The following is an 18,213-nucleotide window of genomic DNA, read 5'->3' as shown; positions in this document are numbered from 1 at the left end:
TGGGGAAAGGGCCCCTTAATGATTTAAGTGGTCTGGTGGTATCGGTATAATTTAATGAAATATATGGATTAGGAAGTTACACATTGGTCACCTGGCACCCAGCAAATAAATCCCACTGAATATCAGTTGAATAGAAAAGAACAGCGAGCTGGCATTGGAATACTACCAAAAAAGAAAGCTGTATAACAAACACAGGTTAAGGTGGTAATTTAAGGTACTAGGGTTTTAATAAATATAATTCTGAACATATTTAGTTACACTGGAGTGGAAAAGTAACCTACTAGAGCAGCAAGCTATGAATCAGGGGTGCCTGGTTCAAATCCCACTGCTGCTACTTGTGAGCTCAGGCAAATCACTTAACCCTCCATTTTCAGGTACAAGCTTAGATTGTGATCCCTCTAGGGATAAGGAAACACCTACTTCACCTGAATGTAACTTGCCTTGAGCTATAACTGAAAAAGGTGTCAGCAAAATCCAAATAAATATTGAAGGTATGTGAATTTTATTATGTTAACGTTAAGATGTGTTACTGTAAACATGAGCTTGACATATAGCAAATAATAATACACATTGTAGATGAGTTCTCTTATATAACTTGAGATCAAAAATATATATTTTGATTACAAGCATTTTGCGAAGACCAACAAATTTATTTATAGAATGTATGGAAAAATATTGCTTGAACATCAAACCTCATTCAAACATGTTAAAATTCAGTGTTACACACACTGAAATTTTTGTTTTGGGGAGGGTTCAATAAGTTTACCACAAAAATCAAAGCCATAATCCAAAGTCCCTTTCATAGTTTTATGTCTTCATGAGAAATCCTGCAAAATATATAAAACATCTTTAAAAGTTTGACCAAATTTGTCAAAAGCATTAGCATATTTGTTTCAGAAGATTAGACTTTTAGGCAGAAACATATCACACTATGATCTAGTAATATACTATGAACTATATGCTGCATGCTCTTCTCGAACTCTCCTTTTACTAATAATATTAGTATCTATTTGACAATTTCTAAAGGAAAGAATCCAATAGGAAATTTATCTATCCTATTACAGTACTAAACTCTCAATGCAAAAAATAAATTAATGTAAACATTACACATCAAATGTGTTAATACAATAAGTAGCACATGATAAAAAAATGGCACATAAAGTACTTTATGGCAATTGTTTACACAAAAATGTACCTCACTGATGACGGTAATTCCTAACTCAATAAATATAGCTATGAAACACTGAGGACTACAATGTAAAACCATATGCAACAGTTCAATCACACAACAGTAGCAAGTTATATACATTTCTTATTATATAGATAGATATGTCTGCCATTTTTACTTTTATGAAAGTTCTAGATCTTAATATATTTTAACACAAACATAACCGGCAAACAATGTTGCAAGGATAGAATTTCATGGATCCATTGTGTGCAGTTTAGATCACAAATTTTCTGTGTTTTCCTTTGTCTGATTTCTTTTTTCCTCCAGGATATGCTGAAATATTCTTTTTAGGGTGCTGTAAAACATGGGTCCATTTTCAGAGTCCAAATTAATCTAAAAAGAAACAGAGATATTTATGGAGCTAAACTTAGGACCAAATTTAAATCTTTGCCATGGATAGAAATCTCCTTCCCAGAAGAGATTACACATTCAAGAAAAGGGACCCTCATCCTGTCACCCCTTTCCCCAGCCTACCCACCCCCGCAAATTGTCTCTCTCACCCACTCCCAGTGCATCCCCCATCAGACTCTCCACTTATCTCTCCCCTTGCCATATCCACTAGTCCCTCTCATCCCAGTACATCTTCAGTAGTTTGTCTCCAGCTCCAACCCCTTCAACACTATATCACTCTCACCCCCTTTAATTCCTCTCCACCTCAATATTTCTTTCCCCAAACCCTCCCTACTAATCTTCCTGTCTCACACAAGCTTTCATTTACTAAACACCTTTCTCTATGTTGACAAACTAGCAGTCTTTCTTCCTCTTTCCCACACAGCCCTTCCTACTTCTGCCTGAATTCTGTGTTGACTGCGGAGTGCAGAATTCTGCAGCCATGCAGAATTCCACATTATTGCACAGAATCTACATTCCAAGGGGAATTGACTGATTGGCTGGCTGGCCTCCCAAGAATGCAGTAAAGGCTTGCTGGCTTCTTTGCCGCCGCCCCCTCCCTCAAGCCTTGGTTGGCCCTCCCTGGTGGTCTAGAGGCCTCATCGGGGGCAGGAAAGAACTCCACTCTTTCCTGAAGTGCTGCTGTGGGCCAGTGCCACCGCTTTTTCAAAATGGCCACCAAGACTTCAAGTGACAATCTCATGAGACTGCCACAGGAAGTCCCGACGGCAGCGGCTCAGAGCATTGGCAGCAAAGAATGGAGTTCTTTCCTGCCCTGAAGTACTCCCATGCAGCTCCTTCTGCTCCTACCTCATGGGTGAGTGCAGGGGACCTGAAAAAAAATATGGATGGCGTGTGGGTGCAGGGAAGGAAGGAGCTGTAAAAAAAAAAAAAAAAAAAAAAAGTGGCTGCTATATGTGTATGTGTGTGTGTGTGGGGGGGGGGGGGGGTTAGTTCTGTCACAGTGGTATTCATAGTACGCTACTAAACAATTATTGAGGTGGAAGAGTGGCCTAATGATTAGTGCAGCAGGCTTTGATCCTGGCAACCTGGGTTCAATTCCCACTGCAGCTCCTTGTTACTTTGGGCAAGTCACTGATCTACCAGATTAAAAATAAAAAACAAAAAAAATTGATTTTAATTTCAAATGGGGGGGAGGGGGCTCAGAAGTATGGGAAAAGAAGTAGTTAAAAAAAATAAAAGGTTGTTTCCTCAGCAGTTAGACCACTGTTTCCCAAACCTGGTCCTGGAGGCACCCCAGCCATTCAGGTTTTCAGGATATCCACTATTAGTATACAAGAGAGAGATTTGCATGCAGTAGAGGCTGTGCATGCAAATCTCTCTCATAAATATTAATTGTGAATATCCTGAAAACCTGACTGGCTGGGGTGCCTCCAGGACCAGGTTTGGGAACACTTAGACAATTTTTTGAGAGGTGACACATCCAGTTGACAGTACAGATTGCCATAGGCTGAAGAGACTTGAGACAGCAGCCATACGGAAACTCCCGTGAATACCTTTGTTGTGTCTCAGTGCCATTTGGATGACATCACTCACTTTTGTGGCCGCTTCATTCTGCTTGCTGGAGACTAGAGAATGACATGGGGACAGGGACCCACAGGGATGGGGATAAAGCTCGTGAGGGCTGGGACAAATTTGTCCCCCTGTCACTTTCTATTTTGAAGACTGTTAATGAAAAACAAGCAAGCATGCTGGCCACAGCTAGCAAAATTTTATGAGGGATCCTATACATCCTGCTACCAGCACATCTTCTAAAAAGACATCTTCTATTGCAGGAGGGACTGTGGAAGACAGGAGAGCTAGACTGAATCCTGAGATTGTTGATGACTTCTTATTCATCCACAGATTTAAAAAAATCATAACAGTGCTTCATAGGGCATATTTCTCCCCTCTAGGGCATACAGAATGGGTTATATTTTGTACCCCTGGACATTTTAACAGGGTGGATTAGGATTCCTTGGGGTAGTAGAAGTCAGTTATTGTTGGGGTTGGAAAAGTAGAGGGTGGTGGTGGGAGGGTTTACTATAGCTGCTCATTGTTATTGTTTTCTATTTGTAATTTATACACAACAGTTGCACAGCATATTGTTCCATTTTATACTTTAATAAAAAGATTTAAATATAAAATCATAAATGTTCAAGGCTTTTGCTGATAAGCCCACAGGGAGGGAAGGGGACCGAACCTGCAGGGATGGGACGGGGCCTGCGGGGATGGGATAGGGATGAAGACAGGGCCTGTGGGGATGGGGTGGGGATGGAGACAGAACCCACGGGGACAGGGGCAAATTTTATCCCCGTGTCATTCTCTACTGGATACTTCAAGAGATTATCTAGTCTACCCCCTATCTGCAGGCATGATTTACCACTCTTACACTATCCCAGACATCGTTTTGATCAACTTTTTAAAATTTCCAGTGACTCCAGGTAAATTACCCCAGTGCTTAAACAACTAAAAGCCCTTTCTAGTCTACAATGCATTTTCCCTTCACTTCTTGTTCTAATTTTAATGAAGACTAACAATTGACAACTATCCTCTCAACCTCCTCGTCACCTTCCTTTCTGTATTTGAAATCAGCACTGCTTTTACTACCAAAGTGCTACTTGCCTTAGTGAAAGCACTAATTGCACGAGTAAGCAAGGCATCTTCCACATCAGCTGGTATTGTCTGCAGACTTACTATACAATGTAAAATACAAAGAATAGTTTGATGTTGGCCCTGTTAAGCAAAAACAAACAATGTAAAGCAAATAGTTCTCTTTAAAAAGTACCATGAATCAACATCCATATGCATGTTTATTAAGGAGATACCTAATAAAATGTTAGCATAATGTAAAGAATGATCAATCAGATTGAACACAGCTTGCAAATTGTTTCTTATCCATTGTATCCTTTATTGTAATAAAAATATATCAAAGCATAACTATCACACATTCAAACTGGATTTCTAAGCATGGTTTTAATAACATTTTTCATATATTTTTTTGTTGTTACATTTGTACCCCGCGCTTTCCCACTCATAGCAGGTTCAATGCGGCTTATATATTTGTACCTGGGGCAATGGAAGGTTAAGTGACTTGCCCAGAGTCACAAGGAGCTGCCTGTGCCTGCAGTGGGAATTGAACCCAGTTCCCCAGGACCAAAGTCCACCACACTAACCACTAGGCCACTCCTCCACTGGTTCAGTCCCTCAGAGCTGGCCTGTATTGTCCCACATACTTTTGACTTTTTATGATATGACTGGTCAGAAACATTTCAGCTTGAAATCATTTGCTGTTCTAAAAGAACCTAATATTCCACAAAATAGTCATTCTCAACCTCTTCCCCAGGATTCACCTAGCCACTCTTTGTTTCAGGGCACCCACAATAAGTACATAAGTAATGCCATACTGGGAAAAGACCAAAGGTCCATTGAGCCCAGCATCCTGTCCACGACAGCGGCAAATCCAGGTCAAGGGCACCTGGCAAGCCACCCAAACTTACAAACATTTTATACAAGTTATTTCCGAAATTGTGGATTTTTCCCAAGTCCATTTAGTAGCGGTCTATGGACTTGTCCTTTAGAAACTGTCCAACCCCTTTTTAAACTCTACCAAACTAACCGCCTTCACTACGTTCTCCGGCAACGAATTCCAGAGTTTAATTATGCGTTGGGTGAAGAAAAATGTTCTCCTGTTTTAAATTTACTACACTGTAGTTTCATCGCATGCCCCCTAGTCCTAGTATTTTTGGAAAGCGTGAACAGACGCTTCACATCCACCTGTTCCACTCCACTCATTATTTTATATACCTCTATCATGTCTTCCCTCAGCCGTCTCTTCTCCAAGCTGAAAAGCCCTAGCTAGCCTCCTTAGTCTTTCCTCATAGGGAAGTCGTCCCATCCCCGCTATCATTTTTGTCGCCCTTCGCTGCACCTTTTCCAGTTCTACTATATCTTTCTTGAGAAACGGCGATCAGAATTGAACACAATACTCAAGGTGCGGTCGCACCCTGGAGCGATACAACAATAAAAATGCATCAAATGTATTTCCATATACTTTCTCCATTGTATCTTAGGCATATTTATTATGGGTAGCCTGGACAACAGACTGGATGGGTGGGTTCTGAAGACCAGGTTGAGAACCTCTGGCCTAGAAATTAATGACTGCTTGAAAGGAATTCTGACCCAGTCATTTCAAAACCTGATTAAATTTATAGGTATATACCCCCAGATTCTGTATAGGTCACTCAACGTTGGGAATGCAAACTTATTAACTAATTAGGCAATAACAATCAATTAGTGTTAACAAGCACTTAATTGCCAGTAATTAGGAGTTACGTGATCTGCCTTACTCTCTATTCTATTTCATAGCGTGCAGCTCCAATGGGGGCATGGCCAAACGAGGGGCATGGACGGGTCAAAGGGCGTTTCCAGAAATTAAGCATGATGTCACAGAATATTGGCATTTGTGCACCTAACTGCCATCAGTTATTAAGCTTTCTATACCGCAATATACCATTTGTGTCTAAGCGGTTTACAATAAAAGAAAAAAAACGCACATCATACAAAATACAATACAAATTCCAAATTATATTCAAATAAAATACTTCATCTAGTACATATACACCAAATGATCCCTCCACAGTGGTATAACTAAAAGAATAACATAGTAAATGACGGCAGATAAAGCTTCTAAAATTGCCTAATCATCATACGGTCTAAAATCAACTATAATATGGCTCATTAACATGGGTGATAAACTAAAAAAAGCAATTCTAGAACTGGTTGCCAGCATTTACATGCTATTTGAGTGCATGAATGTACAGAATATGGTCACATGTGCAACTGACAGCAAAGCAGCTAAGTGCTATTCTGTAAGGGTATGCTTAGTGGCATAAATGCAAGGGGAGGGCCTGGGCGGTGCTGCCACTTACAGAATACTGTCACTTATGTGTATGCTTTCCCCATTTCAGTGCCTACAGTTACACCAGTTCTATATCTGGTGTAACTGTGGGTGCCTAAATACTATTCTAGAACAGAATCCGGGCACCCAGAGCCCATTATACAATAGGTTCTCACCTAAAAGGAGGCAGTGACAGACATAACTTACAGTATTCAGTAAGTTATGTGCATAAGTGGGAGCCCCGCTTATATCCCACTCATGATCTGCAAAAACAAGAGAGTAGGGAAGGGACATAAGCCAACCAATTAACCAATGTAGTTCAGAGGTTGATTGCAGCAAATGTATTAAACAGATTTCAAATACATGCAGACTTGACATGGAACCGTGTTTCGGCAACAAAATACCTGCCTCAGGAGTCAATGTATCTCATGTAGAATATCTGTATATTATAAAGGTGCTAGGACTTTAAAAAGCCCAAATAGAGCTTTCATGTGAACCAAAACTCTGCCCATGTGTATGCCCCCCCTTACAAATACATACGATGCAAGGAAAGATACAATACAGTAGCTTATATACTGCAAGTTCCAGTTAACAATAAGGTAATAGCCAGGTAGATCATGGGAAGATATACTTATCAAAATAAATCATTAAAAAATGATTAAAAACACAGCGAGAATTAATCCGTCTAGAAAACAGCACTTAGAATGCTGGCAAGTACACGTGTGAACATATAGGAGTGCATATGCTAGTATTCTAAACACGCTTGTAGCATGAACATAAGCATTAAATGCCTAGTTTATAGAACTGCCTCGTAAGAGGATAACTCTACAAGGAGCAGTCTGGATTTAGGAGGCAAGAATATGCATAAAAATGCCAGTTTTCTAGTCATATATGTGTGTAAATTACCCTTTTCCGACCATGCACTATTCTGTAAGTACATGCCAAAATTTGATGGCATGTACTTTAGAGGCAGGCGGGCAGTCTCATGGGCAGAATGCACACACATATACTGTAAGTTAGGCGTGAGTATTTACATCAGTTCTATGGCTAGTGTAAATGCTTGTATCTGTAATATAAATACATATTTGGCATGTTACACTAGTGTTCTATAAAGAAAAGTTCACCTCTACTTTTATTTATATAGTCCAAGTAGGTGTGTTCTTGGCATCTATAAATAGGCTCTCCTTTACAGAATTATCCTCTAAGTAAATAGGCCCCAATGAAAATAACAGGACTTGTCCTAAATAATAATTTGCACCATGAACGTTCCATGAAGCTGCCTGAATCCGTGCCTCCATTCTGATTGGCTGTGCCTGGGACTGAAGCCTCGGATGACGTCAACAGCAGTGCGGGCACAGGCAGCTTCATCGAACGTACAGGGAAAATAAAAGCAAAGAAAAAGAAAGGGCAAAAAACAGAGGAAAACTCCCTGGCTCACAAGCCGCTCTCTCCTGTGCCACCTCGAATCCTTCACGCGCCAATGGCCATCGCCACTGCTACTGCCCCGCACGTCCTACAGCATGCAGCCCAGGGTCCCCGGCTCAGCGCCCACATCTCCCTCTAGGCAGCGTGATACAGCACGCCAACGCCAGCCCGCCCGCACAGGAACACGCATGCAAACGCCAGCCCGCCGACCCAGGAGCGCGAGACAATCTGCAGCCCGCACTGAAAAAAAACCCAAACCTAAATAAACCGCCAGATTGCCCGCCCAACCGCTGCAAGTCAAAAGCAGCAAGGGAGGGAGGGAGGGGGGGTCTGGAACTCGGAGGGGGAAGGGAGGGGGTCTGGAACTCGGAGGGGGGAGAGGGATGGGGGAAGGAGGGAGGGGGGCCTGGAACTCAAGGAGAGGGGGGAATGCACCACCTGTTAAAAAAAAAATAAAACAGGCCCGTACAGAACACCTGGAAACTTATGGACAAAGTGGTGAGTTGCAGGGGAGTGGGAGAGGGGAGGGAGGATGGCATGGAAATCGGAGGGGAGGAAAGGGGGCCGTGGGCCTTGGAGGGGACAGAGAGAGAGAGAGAGAGAGAGAGAGAGTGAGGGAGGGGTGGGATAACCTTGCTAGTGCCCGTTTCATTTCATACAGAAACGGGCCTTTTTTACTAGTATTTAGTAAATTCATTAAGGGGTGAAGTGATCAACGTGGGCTGCTGTTAAGAAAGGTTATTTTACCAGTCTCATTGCACAAAATGGGACTCTTGTGTTAAAATAACTTGACTTATGGTAAAACTAGTGCCCGTTTCTGAGACAAATGAAATGGGCGCTAGCAAGGGTTTCCTCGGAGTGTGTATGTTTAAGAGAGTGTGTGTCACAGTGACTGTGTGAGAGAGAGTGAATGTGCGAGTGTGTGTGTGACAGAGTGAGACTGGGTGGGAGTGTGTGTGTTGTGGTTTGGCCGTGGGTGTGTGGCAGTGTGGTGGCAAGTTTAGGGGATACACCTGTTTAGTTTTGATATCCACCGAGTCCCCTCCCCCACCTGTTCTATTCTCTCTAGCTTTTGCAGCTGCGTGACCTTCTTCAGAAAATTGAGTTATGAGAAAAAGAAACCAATACTGGCCTTTGCTGTGGTGGAGTTCCAGTTTCTCAGTGCGTGTTACCTTTGTGGGAGAGTGAGGCGGCTCCAGCTTCTGCCTGTTTACCTTTGCTCCTTCCGGGGTTTTTTTTTGTTTTTTGGTTCCCCTTGTTACTCCGTTGCAGCGTCGGTTTTTGTTTGTTTTTTAATGGTGGCATAATTGGTGAAGCATTGCTGCCGCTGTGGGAGGTGGAGAACAGCGTGTGATGTTTGTCGGGAAGGGTGTTCGATGGCTGATGTGCCTGGTGTTGCTGGCGGAGAGGTTGAGGCTGTGTGTTCAGGCACGCAGGAATGGCGGTGTGCTGCGATTTTGGAGGAGCTGCCAGCCATGTGGGATGCATCCTCCGCAGTTAGCAGACAGTGGCCTCGGTTCTCTGAGGCTCTGACTTTTGCTGCTGTGCCGGCTAGAGAGGGTGACGTTAGTCGTAGGGTGCTGCTCGCGGCATCGCATTGCATTCATGTGCCTCTTCTCAGTCGGGTGAGCGATGGGATTGGGTGAGTGTCAGTGCTCCGCCTTCGACGCAATAACGTTGTGACGCGAGGGCGGGGCAGACACTATGGGGATCTACACAACTACGGAAGTTGGAGTTTTTGGGTTTCCAGCTTCATTAGAACGTTGGGGTTGCAAATTATGTCTGGATGGGGCGTGGCTGAGGGCGGGCCTATGACTGAGGGTGAGTGGTGCTGACAGCCTAGCCTAGGAACAGTACAGGGCTTCAGTGCTTCCCTGCCACGGAGTGAGCTTCAGAACGTTGGAGGTGGGAATTATTTATATAGATAACCTGACTTAACAATAGCTCACATTGATAACTTTGTACATTTAATGATCACAATTCAGAAATGCATCTGGCTGAATAAATGGCAGCCAGAAAGACTGCCTACAAGGTCAAATCCTTTAGAGAAGCATGCTTCAAACATCTGAAATGGTGGACCTACCTGGGCATTCAGGACTCATTTGAAAGCAGGATTCAAATGCATTCAAAGTAAAATTAATTATGGACTGCACTTGATATTGTCTCCAATCAAATTTCTTTAGTGGATGATTGAAGAACAGTGGCACCTTCTCTAAAGAAATGATGGCCAAGCTTGAAGAACTGGTTCTCAAATTGAGTATTGTGGATAAATGCATTGCTCTGATGGAACCTCAGGTTGTCACATTCCAAACTGCTAGTGTCGCTGAGATTAAGGATAGTCTCAGCATGCATTCTAAATGAGGGGCTCTCTAGAGAATACACCATGGCAAGAAACGTAAGGCTCTTGAATTTTCCTTCTATTTATTAACTGTTTCCTGATATCACAGTGAAAGTCTACCTTAAGGATGTACTGAAAATTCCTTGTTCTGATCAAATTGTGGTGTCAAAATGTTATTCATTTTTATCCTGTTAGACCAGGCCAGTCCAATTGATTGTGCTCCCCCCCCTCTCCGCAGATGGAGGAAGAGGAGTTGACTCTTCCAATGACATCACCAGTATAAAGACTGATGTAGCCTAGAACTTGTCAGTAGATCTCTATCTCCACCAGATGGTGGTGTAGGATGGTTTGGCGCTTCTTTGGGATAGGCCCCAACTCCCCGTGGGGCAAACCATGGCCCGCATTCCTTGAGGGTGAGTCCAATGGCTGGTTTCAGCTGCTATGGTTCAATCCATGGACCTTACCCTAGTAGAGTTTGTTGGGGTTCAAGTCTATGCTCATTAATGCAGTTGAAAATCTACACTAAGGAAGTTTAATGCAGACTATAATGCAGTAGTGGATTTAACACTCTATCTGTCTCTATACATTAGGATAATCACCTGCCATCAGATCTGCTAGGGATGTCAACCCTTCAAAGCTATAGCTACCAAATGGGGTTTCCTGATTATCCAAAATCACAAGTTGCTATAGCCCTGAAGAGTTCCCTGCTCTTTTCTCCCACTAGTCAGCCTATATAAAATAAGGCCATGATCATGCAGGACCACCATTTCCATGGGGGTACAGCCACTGCCCACAGGAAGTAGCCTACTTTGATTATTGGAAGGTCTGCCACTGCTGTAATGTTGTGCATTCTTAGATGCACACTACCTTCTCCAAACTTTGCCAATTATCTGAATATCTGCACAAGTTTTAGCTGCAGCACAGCTGGACAGGGACAAATTTATTACATACATATGTTATTGCCTCAGGAAATAAAACAAGCAGACTGGATGGGTTCTACGGTCTTTATTTGCCACCATATTCTCTGCTTTTATAATTACCTTTTCTAGGAGGTTCAGTGCACCCTGAGGTTCTGTGCACTTGTTTGCCAACGTGGTAATGTTCTCTTTTGTTATCATAGGCTCCTTTAGTTGCTCAATCCAAGACCACATCAAACTGCAAAGTATAAAAGGATCTCGCTCCATGCATATCTTATCCCACGCTCCTTCTCGAGAGTTTAGTTCTTTCTAAGGGAATCAGAAATATTTTTTTAAAAACACCCATAGAATATTTTGTTTAAAATGGAGACCTGAGATGCATTCAAAGGAAAATGTACTATAAATCATTTCTATGCTATTTGTATAATATTATATTTCCTGAATTGTTCAGTCTCTTTTTCTTTTGTAACCCACATTGAATCGTGAGGTATTGTGAGCTATAATAATAAATGTTATGTTATGTTGAGAATTATATTGTCGGTGCACATAATTCTTTTTGTTTTTTTATTTTGTTTGATTTCCATGGGTTATGCAGAGAACTTCTATCCATTACACACTGTGGTGAGTTATACGGATAAAAACTATCCGTATACTGGGGGCAGTGCAAAAGTTATTTAGAGAACAGCAACATTCCAGTACTCTTTGGATGACAAATTAGGCTAGTTAACAGCAAATAGGAAAACCAGAGAATCCAACCCATTAGCAAAATCTTTAAAAAAAAACCCCACAGCTATTGAGACAATAAATTCACACAAAAAGTGGGACAAATACCAAAAACTTGAATTAAGGACCATCAATCAATTTTATACTGGTATAGTGATCAAACAAATGATCATACCTCCGAATTGTTTACTTTAAGAAAAAAAAAAGGGGGACATCACTTGATCCTTAGCCCAACTTTAAATATGCTCCATTAACTAAAAATATCAGTGTCCAAAACTACCCAAAATTACTTGTCTACTGTGCCAAAAATCAAAGTTTCATAACAGATCATTTATCTGTACAATCCAATTAGTCAGATGCGATGTAACAAACGCCAACTGCATCTTATGATTCCATGGGTGTAAATTTATATACTGGCTTGTCCTTGTTCTATTAGATTGTAAGCTCTTTGAGCAGGGACTGTCTCTCTTTGTTAAATTGTACAGCGCTGCGTAACCCTAGTAGCGCTCTAGAAATGTTAAGTAGTAGTAGTAAAATGTATGTTGGGCACACTTCATGTCATGTGAAAAACAGATTGGCAGAACACCATAACCGTCTTTCAATATATGCACTGCAGGCACCTATTACACATTGTGTTTTGTCAGATTTTTCATTGTGTATTGTGGAACAAGTTTGGGTCAGGGGGAGGGGAGATCTATGCTATGCTATCTTCACAGAATATTTTGGATTTAACCATCACATCTTTCCAACAAGTTTCTCCTCTATAAATTTAGGGTTCTTTGTTTACTCTTGGCCCTACTCTGTGAAACAAGCTTCCTGCGGCCCAACGTTTAGGGTCGTCACACCAGAAATTCAACTTTGCTGAAGACATATTTCTTTCAAAAGGCATTTGAAGATTAATTTGATCTTGAATCCTTCTATGGTCAGCCTTAAGGACCTGCAGGCAGGGGGAGGGGGGACGCAGAGTGCTGTAGGCACAGTGACAGAGTGACTGATCTTTCCTATCTCTTTTCTATATAGTAGTTATATTTCCACTTTTTCTATTTCTGATTACATTTTCTACTTAAACCACCTGAATGTTTTGACTTTTGAGCAGTATATCAAATAAAATGAAACTTGATTTTTCCATTTAAATGTAGTTGTCCTTGTTGGTCTTAATACTGAGAGTGAGCGGAATTCTTTATTATAAAGGTAAATACATTTTGCATTTAAATTTAAAATTCATTTTGATTGGTGAAGGAAGACATCATGTGACCCGCTCTTCTTTTATTTTAGAACACACTGATATTTTATCACACCTCTGAGATAATGGTGCTTTTACATTATGGATTACCTCCTGAAACAGAGGCTTTTCGAAATATGGACCATGTTGGGGACTTTTTGAAGAAATTTTGAATACAAGTCCAGCTGGGTTTTTTGACATTTGAAAACAGAATTTAAGTTTTGCAGCTGGCATTTGTTACAAGGATCCGAATGGCTTGTACAGATAAATGATCCGTTATGTCTATTGTGCCAAACATAAATGTTTCAAGTAATTTTGGCTAGTTTTGGATACTGATATTTTTAGGTAATGGTGCCTATTTAAAGGGGAGTTAAGGACCAAGTGATGACCCTGTTTGCTTAAATAATTTGGCAAAGTGGTCATTTTTTCAATCACCATACCGGTATGAGATTGCTGATGATCCTCAATTCAATTTATTGTTATTTGTCCCCTTTTTTTGTGTGGGTTTAATGTCCTAATAGCTGTGTTTTTTCCAGTTATACAGTAGGCCTAATAGATACATAAATGTATATTCATCAGTGCTACGCAAACGCATAGCCCCACTGAATACATATATATATATATATATAGGGCTTCTTTTACAAAGCCGCAGAGCAAATAAGAGGAAGCCCATAGGAAATGAATGGGCTTCTTCTCATTTGCCGTACTGTGGCTTTGTAAAAGAAGCCCATAATAAGATGCTAACTTACTTTATGCTTCAGCTGCATAACAGCTTTTTTTTTTGTAAGAAAAAGAACGAACAGGTAGTTCAAGAACTGAGTAGGCTAGAAGCTAGAGTGGTTAATATGTTACATTACGTCTCTTATATTCCCTCCATACCATACAGTTCAAAGCGGATCACAGTAATCACACTAATGCCCATAGAAAAGTGTTAAGCTTTCCCTGTACCTAATGAAAATGACTGTCGAGCAGGGACTATCTCTTCATGTTCAAGTGTACAGCGCTACGTATGTCTATTAGTGCTATAGAAATGATAAGTAGTAGTAGTATTCCTACTAATATCTGCTTATAATATAGTGGAGCAAATAAAGAAAATATTCACTATAACTGATTTATATCTTCTACCAACAAATGCATGACAGAGATCCAAGTGACAACTGCCATGTGAAATTAAGACAGTGTTTCCCATACTTGTCCTGGATGCATACCTAACTGGGCTGGTTTTCAGTATACCTACAATTAATGCTCATTAGATCTGCATACAATATATCTCCAATGTGTGCAAATCTAGCTCATATATATTTGCTGTGGCTGTCCAGAAAACCAGGCTGGTATTTTGTGCCTTCAAAACTGGGAAGAGAAACAAGGCACAAAGCAATTATTACTAAAAACAAGTTTCAGCAGTGGTTTTCACACTTGTCCTGGTGGGGGGGGGGGGGGGAATGTCAAAATGTCCAGACAACCTTTTCAATTTTTGCATGTATCACGCCATTCAAATAAAGCATTTTTGGGTAGTTTGTCTGTTACCACGCATTACTGTATTTTTCAGAATTTTCTATGCGGGGGCCCTGGCATGGGCAGGGGGGGGGCTGGGTGTGGAAAACGTTAGCTACCCACCACACTATACTTACTGCATGCTAATTTGGCTAACACACAGTTAACGTGGGAGAATTTACTCAGGAGGCACTAAGTGCTCCTGCTTTAACATTGGGAGGTAATGCACACTAATGGGAATATTAGTGCACAACCTGCAATAAAAAGTGGGAAAGCCTCAAAAAGTGCCACGTAAAAGTTGCAGTTATTGCGTGGTAAAATCGTCCCTAATAGTGCTTGCCAATTGATAATACAAAGAGAATTAAGATATACTGATTTTTTTTAACTAAAAAAGAGATAAGTGGAAGAATGAGCATCTCATGCAAAAAAAGCTACTGATTTTTTCCAGTTTTGTTTTTCACCTCTGATATATTGAAACGTCAAACTTTTACATTTAAAGGGATGGGAGGACTACTTAATAGACATGCTGCCCAGGGCCTCACAGTATCTTGCTGTTGTTCGGTGTTCATAAATATGTACAAAAAAGTACCTGCCACATTTTAACCTTTTCTTTTCTTTCTTCCTCATGAGCAAATTCATTTTTTTCTGCAAGTGCTTTAGCTGCTAACATTCTTCTGTCCTCAATGCTTAATTCTGAGTGCAAAACAGTATGTGGATTTTCTTCAAATTTCTCTTGACTTTCACATCCAACATAAAATTTTGCCTTTGTAGTGTTAGACCCACTGTCTTGAAATGCATATTCTGTTATGCCATAAACTGAAATTCTCTCTTTGATGTCACCATCTCCACATGTGTCTTTTTGAGCAACTTTTTTTGGCAGTACATTGCCTCCAAAATCATAATTTAGTATATCTGGCTTTCCAGAGTTTGAGGAAGATGATCCTGCAGAAAATGTTCTGCTCCGTTGAATTTCCTTTAAGAGTTTTCTTCTGTGGAAAAGTGGGGACCCATCCCTCTGCCCTTCTAAACTGTTCATTTTATTTACAGTAGAGAAAGAAAAAGTGTTGTGCACCAAGGTCTCTTTACGAAAATCCTTTGGAGGAGGTGTTTGTTGTACAGGTTCATCAGCACTTGAAACAAAACACTGTTTCACAGTTTTCTGCTGCTGAAGTATGCCAAGGTAAGGTATTTGTGCTGGTACCGTCCAGGGAGTTTCCCCTTGTTCGAGGAGAAATTCAGCTCGTTTTAAATCACTGTCACTATAACTTAAGCGCTTTTTTAAGTGTGATAAAGGCTGAAGACATTCAACATTTCGCCTCTTCCACAGAGGGTCAAATTCTTGTTCACCAGTTAGTACAGAATCAGGGGCAACAAAAGATTTTGTCATTACTATTGAATGGTCCAATGAATCTGTTCTATTAATTTCCTCTCCCAATGCTTTGTCCATCTGCATTGTGGCCAACTGAGAAACGGTTTTTTCAATTTCAGCTGAGAGATCTGGGATCTCCAAGACTTCCTCTTCAATCACATGCTTATTTTCAACCATGCCCAACAGTAGTTTGCAAACCAGGTGAACAAGTTTTGGCACATATTTGAGTTGGCGGGCCTCATAACCATGGAGTAGATGTCGCTGTCGAATTAGATACTGTGACAAAGTAACCGAATGCACCTTTGGTTCACAGCAAGCAAATACATTTCGTAGAGGAATCAAGAACTGGGTAAACTCTTGTACACACAATAATTGTACTCTGGTTTGAATGGAATTAGGTCTTTTTGCTCGAACAAAAAGGATTGCTTGATCTGCTGTCATTCTTGTCGCAAAAATTAAGTAACAGGCTATTAAAACACCTAAAAGAGTAAAATACAATGTTAATATCCAATTTTTATTTTTATTCAGTAAACATACTAATTAAGATTACCGTATATTATCCTGTTAGTCTAATTTTTATGAATGTTATGTTGTAAACAGCTTTGAACAAACATGTTGGTGTTTGCAATACATAAATTTTAAGTAAAGATTAAGATTATAAACCTGATTTAGAAAGCTTTTTGTCCCATCTGGGAGCAATTTTCAATAGCCATATTGAGGATAAATTTTAGAACAAGATGCCTATGTGTGAAATCGAAAAAGACACCTATTTTAAGCCTATTTTATAATGCAACATAGGTGACTATGGGGCTCATTTTCAGCGCACTTAGACTTACAAAGTTATATAGGTTACTATGTAGCTTTGTAAGTCTAAGTGCTTTGAAAATATTCCTCTATGTGCCTTTATAAACAAGCGCCTAGCTATAACAGCACACAAATGCCCACTCACCAGTTTACACCTACTCTGAAAACGTATAAAATGTGTGAGTATTTTATGCATGGTACCCACATATTGTGTAATATGCGCCCCATAAAAAGGCAACCTTATTTAGAAGCCCTTTCACAAAGCTGTGGTAAGCACTTACGTGATCTAACCGCAGCAAAAAATGGCATACTGCGGGGTGCGCTGAGGTGTCCTACGGTCATTTTTCCATGTGCACACTTCTCACACGGAGAGTGGGCATATTCTACACTGCCACATGCTGATTAACACAGGTCTAGCATGTCTACAAAACAGGTGGTGGTAGGGGCTCACATGCTAATGTGAACATTAGCACTTGGCCATTATTGAAAAATTCAGAAAATCAATCATTGTACCCCAGTAGTATAAAAGGTCTTAGCAAGCGGGAATAACCCACGTAAGGAAGGCTACTTTTTACTGCTCTTTGGAGGATAGCACACAAATAACACATATTTTCAGCTTTATAACAGAAAAAGCGTTTCTGAAAGCTTATTATTTAGTAGGGAATTTATATTACATTGCTTATAGTCTGGCAGATTCAGGTTACTCAAAACAAAGCTTTACAGCTTACAGCGATATAGCCCAAATTCTATATATAGTAACATAGTAACATAGTAGATGACGGCAGAAAAAGACCTGCACGGTCCATCCAGTCTGCCCAACAAGATAACTCATATTTGCTGCTTTTTGTGTATACCCTACTTTGATTTGTACCTATGCTCTTCAGGGCACAGACCGTATAAGTCTGCCCCGCACTATCCCCGCCTCCCAACCACCAGCCCCACCTCCCAACCACCGGCTCTGGCACAGGCACAGACCGTATAAGTCTGCCCAGCACTATCCTCACCTCCCCAGCCCTGCCTCCCAACCCCGGCTCTGGCACAGACCGTACAAGTCTGTCCAGCACTATCCCTGCCTCCCAACCACCAGTCCCGCTTCTCACCACCGGCTCTGGCACAGACCGTATAAGTCTGCCCAGCCCTATCCCCGCCTCCCAACCTCCAGCCCCGCCTCCCGATCTTGACTAAGCTCCTGAGGATCCATTCCTTCGGCACAGGATTCCTTTATGCTTATCCCACGCATGTTTGAATTCCGTTACCGTTTTCATTTCCACCACCTCCAAAATTGCACGCAGAAATTTAGGCATGCGCTCAATTTCTGTGAGCAATGGAATTAATTAGTGCTGATAATTGGCGTTAATATTATTGGTGCTAACTGGCACCAATTCTAACTGCTATTCTATAAA

At 41.0% G+C, this 18,213-nt stretch overlaps 1 protein-coding gene across 2 annotated transcripts in view; it reads right to left on the bottom strand.

Annotated features, from left to right (window-relative positions):
- Positions 1-537: 537 nt before the first annotated feature.
- PTPDC1 (protein tyrosine phosphatase domain containing 1) overlaps positions 538-18,213 on the bottom strand; it is a 92,713-nt gene continuing 75,037 nt past the window's right edge. For both annotated transcript variants that reach the window (XM_030206051.1, XM_030206050.1), the window contains exons 7-10: positions 15,227-16,485; positions 11,322-11,507; positions 4,244-4,354; positions 538-1,561 (exon numbers count right to left, since the gene is read on the bottom strand). In XM_030206051.1, the coding sequence (XP_030061911.1) occupies positions 1,448-1,561; positions 4,244-4,354; positions 11,322-11,507; positions 15,227-16,485 (1,670 nt within the window). In that variant the 3' untranslated portion in view covers positions 538-1,447. The remainder of the gene's footprint in view (positions 1,562-4,243; positions 4,355-11,321; positions 11,508-15,226; positions 16,486-18,213) is intronic.

This window comes from Microcaecilia unicolor, chromosome 6, assembly GCF_901765095.1.
Source record: "Microcaecilia unicolor chromosome 6, aMicUni1.1, whole genome shotgun sequence".
In the NCBI taxonomy this organism is placed as follows: Eukaryota; Metazoa; Chordata; class Amphibia; order Gymnophiona; family Siphonopidae; genus Microcaecilia; species Microcaecilia unicolor.
This window is presented reverse-complemented; position numbering and strand designations above follow the sequence as displayed.